This window comes from Zalophus californianus, chromosome 17, assembly GCF_009762305.2.
Source record: "Zalophus californianus isolate mZalCal1 chromosome 17, mZalCal1.pri.v2, whole genome shotgun sequence".
NCBI classification, from domain to species: Eukaryota; Metazoa; Chordata; class Mammalia; order Carnivora; family Otariidae; genus Zalophus; species Zalophus californianus.
Genome location: NC_045611.1, coordinates 26,144,581 through 26,157,197, shown reverse-complemented (window position 1 = coordinate 26,157,197; position 12,617 = coordinate 26,144,581). Strand labels below are relative to the sequence as shown.

General features: G+C 46.2%; 2 protein-coding genes across 2 annotated transcripts in view; both read right to left on the bottom strand.

The window, feature by feature from the left end:
* The window catches only part of CNOT1 (CCR4-NOT transcription complex subunit 1), a 113,257-nt gene extending 110,719 nt beyond the window's left edge, over positions 1-2,538 (bottom strand). Inside the window, 1 exon segment of the mRNA XM_027618770.2 lies at positions 2,397-2,538. The gene's annotated coding sequence lies outside the window, so the exon portion shown is untranslated.
* Positions 2,539-11,429: 8,891 nt separating this feature from the next.
* Positions 11,430-11,983, bottom strand: LOC113935443 (60S ribosomal protein L10a-like). The gene has a single exon (XM_035725205.1). It carries the CDS (start codon positions 11,858-11,860, stop codon positions 11,459-11,461), a length of 402 nt encoding a protein of 133 aa, XP_035581098.1. The 5' UTR covers positions 11,861-11,983; the 3' UTR covers positions 11,430-11,458.
* Between the last annotated feature and the right edge of the window lie 634 nt (positions 11,984-12,617).

Sequence of the window (12,617 nt, the reverse complement as noted above, 5' to 3'; positions counted from 1 at the left end):
CCCTGTTCAGCGGGAAAGCCCATTTCTCCCTCCCCCACTCCCCCTGGTTGTGTTCCCTCTCTCTCGCTGTGTCTCTGTCAAATAAATAAATAAAATATATTTTAAAAAAAAAGTGCTTCAGGTAGTATCTTTAAGTGACTTGAAAGTTAGTTTTGTACTTTAATAAAGGATATCCAGTTCATAAAATACAGCATTTCAAAATGGCAGGCTATTATTTTTGGTCATTCCAGAAGCATAAACATCTTATCAAAAATTAGCGTGTTAAAGAATGTGTGAGCATTCAATTAGTATTATAGACAAATTCCCAGAATGAAATAAAAATTCAAGTTCATCAACTTAGGCAGGTTAAAAAGCTTTTCATAGCTACATATCAGAATCTAACCAAAACATGTTTAGAATAAAGCAACATGCACGAATAATGAGCTTAGTCTTGAAGCAATGTCTTGAAGAGACAGCAAGCATTTCCTCTCCTGCCTTCACACAGTAGTTTGTTTTTAAATGACATTACCCAAAATTAGAAGAATGTCACAGTACTTAACCTGACAAGATTCCATGTTGAAGAAACCGGGATTTAAACAAGCCCAGTAGAAATTTAGAGACTAGAGGGAAAAAAAAAAAATTAGCCAGAAACTAATCCATCTGAGTTAGAAACCAAGTGCATTTCAGTTCAGTTCCACCAGGATGCCACAAAACCCTGCCTTAAAACTTCTAAGATTATATACAATCTTAGGCAAGAAAGGGAAATGCTTTCAGTTATTAATGGTCAAGTCTTTGTGCCTTGATTTTAGAGTTAAGTTTCCAATGAAGGACTTGGGACCCACACTTGTTGAAAAGGGACCAACCCTCTCAACTCTCAACAGGTTTTATCAACATGCTACCATTTCAGTCAAAGTACAACTGGATGCCTAAAACTTTATGTATCATCAGCTCATTTTCTCCATAGACAAGGTAACAATCTGCAGTGCCCTAAAACAAGACTATTTAAACTGCTACCATATATCTTATTAATAGTTAAAATACTATGCTGCCCAGCTTTAGAAGGGTAAGAATGTCAACCTGAGCCACAGATTACTAACATATTATACCCAAATACCTCAACAAAAACAGGTTTGTTCTTAATGTTTGACCTGCTTTCTAATTTTTTACTTGTCCTCCCTTTTTTCGTCTATGTATCCCTATTCCTATCAAACGGATTTTCTTGAGGGCAATGGTCAGAATTTCCCCCCAAAATACTCAATTATATTTCCTCAAATTATTGGCTGTTAAAATAATCCCCCAGGGCAATAGAATTATAGAAAATAAGGAAATTAAGTATCATTACTCAGCTTACAGGAAGAAAACAAACTTTTTATTAGAGTCCTAAGAAACGTGACATTTGATTGGGTGGCATCGGGAAAAGTTTACTTCTCAAAGTTTATTTTAAACACAGCATTTCCAAACCCACAGATATCAGGCATTTTCTTTCTTTCTTTTTTTAAACTACAAATCGTACTCCTAGCGTGGGTAATTATCTGTGTGAGGCTAGTTGGGTGAATTCTGCAAAGGAACTGGTATCGAGTAAGAGTATTTGATTTGGCCTTAAGCAACCTCCCTACCCGACCTGTAGGAAGGGAATCTCTCCCCACATCGAGGCCTACAAACGTTCGGCTCACTAGGGGGGACACTTCCCGTAGGAGGGCAGAACCGCCACTACAGCTCAGACACCGGCACAACTGGGTGAGGGCCGACTTCGGAGAAAGTCTGAGCGCCCCGGCGCGCGAGTGGAACAAAACCTGTGGCAAGAAGTAATGAGGAAGTGCTGGCTCCCGCTCGCCCCTCCCACCGGCGGACACCCGAAACACCGGGGGTTTGACAACGTGCTGGGGGCAGAGGGAGGGGGACTGCCAGCTCCAGGTCGACCAGAAAGAACCAGGAGCCTGCAACTACTCCAAACACGGACCCTCGCCTCTGCAACTAGGCCTCGGGGGGCCGAAGCCCACTGCACCCATCCGGAAGCCCGGAGAGAAAGGGGCAGTTGAGCAGCTCGTGGGGTCTGCGGAGGGTGCAGCCCGCGCGAAGCGAGGCCCAGTCGCCCGAATTGCCGCCGCCGCCGCCCTCAGAGCCGCCAGGCCCGGGCCGGAGACCACCCCTGGTCTCACCCCGCGCTCTGCCCTCCGCTCCGTGAAGCCTTCGCCCCGACCCCTACTCTTCAGAGTCCAAGGACTCCGCGAGCCGTGGGAACAGTCCGCCCTCTCCCGCCTCGCCACTTCCCTGTCCCGACTGCCCCTCACTCCGCGGAGCTCCGAGAAACGCTCCCAATGGCCCCTGGACCACCCCCGTTCCTTCGCCCACCGGCACTCGCGTTCCGTAGCTGACACCTCCAGCCGGCCCCAGCCACCGACCCCGGCCCACCTCACCTCCGGCGGTTCCGGCAGCGCTGGACACAGGAAACTCCTGAGTCCCCGACTCCGGCTCTCCTCGACCCCCTCTTCGGTTAACTCCGCTTGTTTCTCTACAAAATGGCGCCGGAGGTCGCGCGCTCACGTCGCGGCCTTTCCCCTCCCCGTTCCCATTTCATCATTCGCTGCCCGCCCGGGGAGGGATGGCCCCAGCACCAGCCAATGATCGTACCCAGCCCGTGGCTCCCGCCCAATCACCGCCAGGTGCCCGCGGATTTAAACCAATCACACATTACCACTCGCAGAAGTCAAGGAAGAAACCAGGCTCCTGCTAGCAACTACCAATCCGGACTCCTACTTCGCGGGCTTTGGCCAATTGCCGCTCACCCGTCCCTGGGGACTGGAGTCGGAGCCCTCGCGCCTGCGCTCGAGAGGAAGACCAATGGGGAGACGCAGATAACTTCAATTTGGGGCTTCACAGACTTCCCACCTGCCCTCGAGGTCTTCGACCAATAGGGGCCTGGCATTGCCTCTGAGAAACAATAAATAAGGGAGGGGGCCCATAAACCCTCGCCACCCTGCGCGGGAACTACTTTAGGTGAGAGTAGGGTACTTTCCCCGACTCTTCTTCCTCTTTGGAAGTGTCAAGTCTAGTACACAGCGGGGCTGCATTCCCCTCCCCTCGCGCCCCTTTGAGAACGCCAGTTACCAAAAAGCAATCCGGGCTGTGACTAGAGTGGGAGCGCTTTGCGTTCTGGGATGTGTAGTCTTCCCTCATCCCCGCGCCCCATTCCTGGCGCTAAAGTATCGCGTCTTCTTCCGTCATCGACTACGTCCTGAGAGAGCAGTGCATGCTGGGGAATGTAGTCTCCTACTTGGTCCTAGTTTGCCTCGCTTTATCAGAACTTTCTCCTTATCTAGTTTTGCCTATAGAAGAAGGGACCCCTTACAGAAAGATAGGAAACTAAGGTTCTCTTTTTGGGCTTACGCCCTGTATGCGGTATCAGAACCGATACCTATCAGAGAGGTATCAGAAAGGCTCTCAGAAGAAAAACATAGAAACATACCTTTGCTACGATTTATCTATAGCAGAATGTAAGATTTTATGGTGACCTTGTTCCCAGACAAAGGTGGCAGGACCGGGAAGGAAGTGTGGACTGCTTGGTTTTTTTCTACCTTTTGAAAAAAACCTACTCTCTTCATCACCCCATCCTAGGCTAGACTCAGTAGCTTGTCTCCCAGCCAACTGTCTCGCTACCTAAAAAATACTTTTTTTTAAAATTGTGATCAAACAACATAAAATTTATCCTAACTATATTTTTTCTTTTTTTTATCCTAACTATATTTAAATGTACTGTACAGTAAGGTTAACTATATGCATATTGTACAACTGATCTCTAGAACTTTTTCATTTTGTAAAACAGAAACTCTATACTCATTGAACAACTCCCAGCTTTCTCCCTCCAGGCCCTGACAACTGACATGCTACTTTCTAAGAGTTTGACTACTTTAGATACCTTATATAGGTGGACTCATGCAGTATTTGTCTTTTTGTAACAGGCTTATTTCACTTAGCATAATGTCCTAAAAATACTTTTTGACATCTGCTTTTCCTGGTTGGAGGCCAACTCTTTCAGCAGACATTTACTCAGTGTCTTCTGTTTTCAAGCAACTGTATGAAACCCAGGGACCCCACATACAGCAAGGGCAAGGATTGCTTTGGTCTTGTTTATAGCTGTATTCTCAGCAGCTAACACAGTGCCTGGCATGTGGTAGACACACAAACGAATGTTGAAAAATCAGGAAACAGAGAAATAGACTTGCATTATAATGTTAGTGGTGAAAGGCCCCTTAAACGGACCAAGGATAAGGAATACACCTTTGTATACCTTGTTGCTGTATAAAATTGCTAAAACCTCTGTGGATAGCACCATTTGGGCAAGTTTATCAAAACTAAAAGTGCATAGGGCGCCTGGGTGGCTCAGATGGTTAAGCGTCTGCCTTCGGCTCAGGTCATGATCCCAGAGTCCTGGGATCGAGTCCCACGTCGGGCTCCCTGCTCCTTGGGAGCCTGCTTCTCCCTCTGCCTCTCTCTCTCTCTCTCTGTCTTTCATGAATAAATAAATAAAATCTTTAAAAAAAAAAAAACTAAAAGTGCATAGACCCACCGACCCAGTAATTCCAAGTCTAGGATTTATTTCACAGGTAAATATTGCAGATTTTTACAGATACGAATGTATAAAAATTCACTGACACATTGTTTATGGGGCCTTCCAAAATTGGAAACAATAGGGAACAGGTTAAATAAATTTTGCTACATTCATACAATGAAATCCTATGAAGTTTTTAAAAAGAATGCGGCAAATCTATATGTACTGATATGGGATGATTCCAAGTTTATTGTTAAGTGAAAAAAAGATGTAGAATAGACAAAAAATAACATAATCAGTACATTACCATTAGCGTAGGAAAAAATAACTTTGTCCTGGGGCGCCTGGGTGGCTCAGTCGTTAAGCGTCTGCCTCCGGCTCGGGTCATGATCCCAGGGTCCCGGGATTGAGCCCCCGCATCAGCGAGAGGCCTGCTTCTCCCTCTCCCACTCCCCCTTGCTTGTGTTCCCTCTCTCGCTGTCTCTCTCTCTCTGTCAAAAAATAAATAAAAAGCTTAGGGGCACCTGGGTGCCTCAGTTGGTTAAGTGACTGCCTTCGGCTCAGGTCATGATCTCAGGGTCCTGGGATCGAGCCCCACATCGGGCTCCCTGCTCGGCCAGAAGCCTGCTTTTCCCTCTCCCACTCCCCCTGCTTGTGTTCCCTCTCACGCTGTCTCTCTCTCTCTGTCAATTAAATAAATAAATAAAATCTTTTAAAAATAAATAAATAAATAAATAAAAAGCTTAAAAAAAAACCTTTGTCCCTATTTACATATAACTGAATGCATAAAAAAATTTAGGAGCACCTGGCTGGCTCTGTCAGTAGAGCATGGGACTGTTGATCTTGGGCTTGTGAGTTCAAGCCCCACACTGGATGTAGAGATTACTTAAAAATAAAATCTTAAAAAAAAAAAAAAAAGGCTTGGAAAGATACACCTCCCTACCAAACTGACACCAGTGGTTATCTGGTTATCCCTGGGGAGGGAAGTGGAATGGGGAAGGGCAAAGGGAACTTTTGCTTTTTATTCTATATATTACCACGCTGTTTGAACTGTTTACAAAGAGGATGTATTCATGTTTTATTTGTGTAATTTAAAATTTTTCTTTTTGGGGGGTTCCTGGGTGGCTCAGTTGGTTAAGCGACTGCCTTCAGCTTGGGTCATGATCTCAGGGTCCTGGGATCGAGCCCTGCATCGGGCTCCCTGCTTGGCGGGAAGCCTGCTTCTCTCTCTCCCGCTCCCCCTGCTTGTGTTCCCTCTCTCGCTGTGTATCTCTCTGTCAAATAAATAAATAAATAAAATCTTTAATAAAAAAAATTTTTTTTTAAGATTTTATTTATTTATTTATTTGAGAGAGAGAGAATGAGAGATAGAGAGCACGAGAGGGAAGAGGGTCAGAGGGAGAAGCAGACTCCCTGCCGAGCAGGGAGCCCGATGCGGGACTCGATCCCGGGACTCCAGGATCATGACCTGAGCCGAAGGCAGTCGCTTAGCCAACTGAGCCACCCAGGCGCCCAAAATTTTTCTTTTTTTAAATTTTTAAAAAAAAGACAAAGTGAGACCCATAAAGGTCAACTATCTAAGGTCAACTCGGTAATTCTACAGCTATTTCAGGCCTCAAACATAGATCTCCTAAAATAAGTTGAAATAAAACTGAGTTGCCTTTTCCCACTTCAGTCTGTCTTTGCCAGAAAAATGGTTTGCTACTCTATACTGAGGCTGTTCCAGGACATTCTTAAGCCCACTGCCAGTCCCTCCCTTGAAACTACATCAATACCACTCCTAGAATTTGACCGCTCCTGGGGACTTAGCCAGGTACCTGCAGGATTCACACAATAGGCTAGAGATCAAAGTCCTTCAACTGTGTGTTGTCAAGAATTCTGGGTGGCTTCTGTCCCTACTAGAAAGCAAAGAGACTTACAGAATGTTCACAAACTGTAAGAGGTAATGGAGATCATCTGGTGTACCTTTTTCATTTTACTGAAAGACATAGTAGGAAATCATGCACAGACAAACTATTTTACTGGAGACCTTCACAAAGGATTCACTGAATCACCTATACAACTCAGCAAATATGTGTCCTGGGGTTCAAACGTATTTACAAAGAGGATATTTCAGCCACCTGTTGATTACTCACCTGGCGTCTTTCCTCAGCCTTCTTCCAGTCCTTCACCCTCCAATTAATTGTGCATCCCTAGCTCTGGAAGAACTTTACAAACTCTTTTTATTTTTAAGATTTTATTTATTTATTTGAGAGAGAGAGAGCACAAGAGGGGTAAGGGTCAGAGGAAGAAGTGGGACTGGAGGATCATGACCTGAGCCGAAGGCAGTCACTTAACCAACTGAGCCACCTAGGCGCCCCCCACAAACTGTTTTAATTGTTTCCCAAAATAGCCTGGAGGAGGAAACCTACCTGTTAGGAAACAAAACCCCTATTGAACTGGGTTGCAGTTGGTGGAGGCAAATTTACCCAGAAGACAAAGGACTTTGAGACTTTAAGATCTATGTGAACTATATTATTTTTGAGGTGCTTGGAAGAAGGGTAAGGAGACATGCAAGACTTATTATTTCATGCTCCTATTTTTCAGTCCCATTTATCAGGTGATTCAGTAAATTCAACTCACAATAGGTTTGGTTTTTTTTTTAAGATTTTATTTATTTGACAGAGAGAGAGCGAGAGCAGGAACACAAGCAGGGGGAGTGGGAGAGGAAGAAGCAGGCTTCCGTCTGAGCAGGGAGCCCGATGCGGGGCTCGATCCCAGGAGCCTGGGATCATGACCTGAGCTGAAGGCAGACGCTTAACGACTGAGCCACCCAGGCGCCCCTCGATTCACAGTAGTTTTGACTACCTTACGATTCTCTGTCCTATCCAAAGCAACACACTGACAGCCTAACCCTAAATCCTGATCTCCTTCCAGCCCATCACAACTGGCTAGCAACAAAACTCCCGACTCCCCAGGCACACATGCTTCGGTATTACTTTGGTGGCTCTGTCCTGAGGGGAGGATGTCCAGGGAGGCACACTGCAAAAAGCTCACGGAGAAATTCTGAAACCGAAGTCCTAAACCAGGCCATACCCCTAACTTTCTGTGTAACCTTGGGAAGGTCACTTCCCTTCCCTGGGCCTTTATTTCCCCTTCTTCTCTACTCTGAGGATATTGGACAAGCATTACGTGGCTCCCAAATTGTGGGCTGTTGACTTCTAGGAAGCCAAGGACTTGCTGTGGGGTGCTGGAATTCTTACATGCGCATAGATTTCTTTAATCAACCTGTATTCTAACAGTACGATTTTATACTATCTCATCCACACTTCAGGACCCTGTGAGGTAGGGACTGAGTTATTTACCCCACTTTACAGATCATAAAATGGAGGCTCAGAGAGGTTGAGTCACTCACCCTAGGTCAAATACCTAGTCAATGGCAGAACAAATGTTGTAACCCAAACGGTCAGACTTCAGGGCTCACATTCTCAGGCACCACACTTTCAGCTGTAGTTTGGAAAAACCCCTGCCCAGGTAACCTCCTAGCTGTAACATTCAATGGCCCATTAACAGCCAGATATTTTCCAAACCAAAAAACGCATCGAGGATCATGACCTGAGCCGAAGGCAGTCGCTTAACCAACTGAGCCACCCAGGATGGTGATGTGTCATCTGACAGGGTGTTATGAATAGTGTCATCTGACAGGGTGTTATGAATAGTGATACAGGTTCTGAAAATACTGCTGTGTGTTTGGTGTTTTCCAGTTGAGTTTACATTTAAATTATTAGATCCTATCCTTAACAGGAAATTTATCCTACGACTGTATAGGAGCTTCTGACTTAATTTAAGGTTACTTATCCCACTGCCTCTTTTCATGAGAAAACAAGGAAGAAGCTAGGAAGTAGAAGGAAAGACCACAGGTCACCTCCTTTGGTTCATAAATACTTTAGAATTATCTAAATGGATGTTTGCAAACAAACTGGGGCGAGTCTAAGAAGCCTGCCTGGGCTCTAGGCAGATGAGTGCAACTTAGGACACCTGACAGAATTCTGAGCTGGTCAGAGTCTATGACTCTTCTCTAATTTTCTGTGTCGTCCCTGATTACAGACCTGCTGTTTGAAGTAATTGCCTGGAAACTGGACCATGACCCCAAACTCTTCATCCTTCGCCCATCTGGGGCCCTGCCTTGGCAGATAGTTCATTTATTATTACAAATTTCTCAGGGAACTCTCTCAGCCGCAACTTAGACTTAACATTTTTTTCTTTTTTTTCTCCCTTCCCCAGACTTAACATTTTTAATCTAACATTCATCTCTACTATCAGTTTAGGGAACTTAGAGACCTCAACTTATACCATATCCTGAACTGCAGGTGGGAGGGGGCCAATAAGTCAAGGATTGTCCTCCAAACTCCTCTTCAGCACTCCATATTTCCCTCTTTAAGGTATAAGTCCATCAAACATTTAATCTCTTCCAAATACAGCATAGAGTCTTAGGAATCTGAGAAAAAAAGGCCCCTGCCTTTTATAACCATTTACAGTCACTCTCTGGAGGAGCAAAAGACAAACCAGGTAAAAAGTAGTGAGCAAATGAAGCCTGTATGTTACCTACAGAAAGAATGGGTCCAATATCTCAACACTGGGGGCACCTGGGTGGCTCGGTCTGTTAAGTGTCTGCCTTCGGCTCACGTCATGATCCCAGGGTGCTGGGATCGAGCCCCGCATCAGGCTCCTTGCTCAGTGGGGAGCCTGCTTCTCCCTCTCTCCCTCTGCCGCTCCCCCTGTTTGTGCTCTCTTGCTCTCTCTGTCAAATAAATAAATAAATAAAATCGTTAAAAAACAAATCTCAACCCTGGAAAATGGTCTAGGAGAAATACTTTTGCTAAAACTCTTCCAGGATACATACATTAAGCTAATCACCCGTCCCCTTTCCCAAAAAGATGGGCTGAACAGCCAACCCCACTGACCCAAAAAGACTTTTCATGACCAGGAATCCTTGAACTCAAATATACTACTGGGATCCTATGAACAGCTTTCAGTGTTTCAAAATGCCTATCCTTCCCCACTCTTTTACTAAGTTCATTATTTTTGGTAGGTAAAAATTCCCAAATTCAGAACCCACAGGGAAAATAATAATCAAAGATCTTTAGAATAAAACATGGATCTTTCTATTTTGACACCCATTCCAGCTCTAATATCTGAGCTTAGGTAGCCTCATTCGTTCACCTGAAGATAGGGATATGCCTGTATTTGTCTTTGTCACCCTGTGGTGCTTGGTTTGTTTTAGAGTAGTGAAAGATGAAAAAATGTACATGACAGGGGCGCCTGGGTGGCTCAGTCATTAAGCATCTGCCTTGTGTTCCCTCCTCTCTCACTGTCTCTCTCTCTGTCAAATAAATAAATAAAATCTAAAAAAAAAAAATGTACATGACAATCTCCAGGTCCAAATAAAGAAGAAAGCATTTTTTTAAAAAAGATTTATTTATTTATTTGACAGAGAGAGAGACACACACACACAGTGAGAGAGGGAACACAGCAGTGGGAGTGGGAGAGGGAGAGGCAGGTTTCCCGCTGAGCAGGGAGCCCGATGCTGGGCTCGATCCCAGGACCCTGGGATCATGACCTGAGCCGAAGGCAGCTGCTTAACGACGAGTCACCCAGGCGCCCCGAAGAAAACATTTTGAGAAGGGTCTTAGTCCATCCAAGCTGTTATAAGCAAATACCAAAACCAAGTGGCTTCTGAACAAAAGAAATGTATTTTTCACAATTGTGAAGGCTGGGAAGTCCAAGATCAAGGTACCAGCAGATTCGTTGTAGAAAATGGCCTTCTTCTTCTTCTTTTAAGATTTTATTTTTAGGGGTGCCTGGGTGGCTCAGTCGGTTGAGCTTCTGCCTTCAGTTCAGGTCATGATCTTGGGGTCCTAGGATCGGACCCTGCATGGGGCTCCCTGCTCGGTGGGGAGCCTGCTTCTCCCTCTGCCGCTTCCCTGCTTGTACTCTCCCCCGCCCCCCGCTCTATCTCTCAAATAAACAAAATCTTTAAAAAAAATATTTTAGGGGCGCCTGGGTGGCTCAATCATTAAGCGTCTGCCTTCGGCTCAGGTCATGATCCCAGGGTCCTGGGATCGAGCCCTGCATCGGGCTCCCTGCTCCGCGGAGAGCCTGCTTCTCCCTCGCCCTCTCCCCCTGCTGTGTTCTCTCTCTCGCTATGTTTCTCTCTGTCAAATAAATAAATAAAATCTTAAAAAAAAAATTTTATTTTTAAGTAATCTCTACACCCGCCATGGACCTCAAACTCACAACCCTGGGATCAAGACTCACATTCTCCAGGCACCTGGGTGGCTCAGTTGGTTAAGCAACGGCCTTTGGCTCAGGTCATGATCCTGGAGTCCTGGGATCGAGTCCCACATCGGGCTCCCCCAGGGAGTCTGCTTCTCCCTCTGACCTTCTTCCCTCTCATGCTCTCTGCCTCTCATTCTCTCTCTCTGAAATAAATAAATAAAAACTCTTAAAAAAAAAAAAGACTCACATGCTCCACCCACCGAGGCAGCCAGGCCCCCCTCGATGGCCAACTTCTTGATGTAATCTTACTTTGTGGCAGGGGCAAGGGAGCTCTCTGGGATCTCCTTCATAAGGGCACAACTCTCATTCAAAAGTGCACCACCCTCATGACCTAATCATTTCCCAGAGGCCCCACCTCCTAATATCATTGCATTGGGGGTTAGGATTAACATACAAATTTTGGAGAGACACAGACATTCAAGTCTATAGCAGTAATTTACTTGTATTTCGGGCTGTTTAACTTTTAGCCATCGGCCTCAGGATGGCTCATAGTAGGTGTTCTATAAATATGGAATAAATGAATGAATGAATTACTCTTGAAGAGAATCAACTCCAGAGAATATATATATATATTTTTTTTAAGGGTAGCACTAGGATTTATTGAACTGTGCCTTAGTACAGGCGCTGGGGCTTGCCCATGGTCCTCTTGATGTATAAAGCCCAGACGTTCTGCCAATTCTTCTTGAGCAAGGACACCAGGAAATTGACTGCTAAGTGGATGTTGTACACAAGCTCGTCATCTGTCATCTTCACATGGCCAACAGCCACTGCCAGACACAGCACCTTCTTCATCTGGAATTTGATGGTGGACTTCACTTCATCCACTTTGGCCACCATGTTTTCATTGTGGGTCAGCAAGGAAGGGAACTTGCCAGCCTTATTCAGGCCTGGGCCCAGGATTCGTGGAATCTGCTTGATCAGAGATTCTGAGGCCAAAAAGGCGTCATACTTCTTGGCCAACTTCTTAACTAATTTCTTATTCTTGTTGAGTTTCTTCAGCGCCTCAATATCCATGTGGGGAATATCCACTGCCTTGGCCTCATCACAGTGCGGCTGATCCCCCAAAACACTTACGGAGAACTTGGGGCGGGGAGTGGACTTAAGCCCAGAACGTCCACATTCACCAACAGCTAGTGTAGCTTCTCAAACTAGCCGGCGGGCTCGGCCAAGGCCTCCCCACGCCTCCCCTCTTATTTTAAGACCCAGGGTGGGGGTCCGTCCAGCCACGCCTGCCCGGGGCAGGGGATCTGAACTACCCAGGCGCGTCCTGCCACCCGCGCCCGCCCGTCTCAAGCTCAACAGGAGCCTGGAGGGTGGCGACGGGCACGGGGGCGCACAGAGGGCTGGGTGGCGTCAGAGCGGTGCCAACCTGACGGTGCCCGAGAAGCGTTTGTCCTTCTGAGGGTCATAGTTCTTCAGACTGATCTGCAGCTCCACCGTCTCCAAAAACTTCCGGCGCTTGCGCTGGTTCCCCTGCAGGACTTCCCGCACCGCCTCGTACAGGGTGTCGCGGGAGACTTTGCTGCAGGGTGCCAGGAATCGCGGATGGGGGCAGATGGCTCCCCCAGCGCCACTCACCTCATGGTTCTTCAGAGAATAATTTTTTTTTAAAGATTTTATCTATTTATTTGACAGAGAGAGACAGCGAGAGAGGGAACACAAGCAGGGGGAGTGGGAAAGAGAGAAGCAGGCTTCCCGCCGAACAGGGAGACCGATGTGGGGCTTGATCCCAGGACCCTGAGATCATGACCTGAGCCGAAGGCAGTCGCTT

Bases quoted from the DNA above. Each gene is read 5' to 3' on its own strand.
- LOC113935443 (XM_035725205.1), bottom strand. From the start codon at position 11,860: ATGGATATTGAGGCGCTGAAGAAACTCAACAAGAATAAGAAATTAGTT.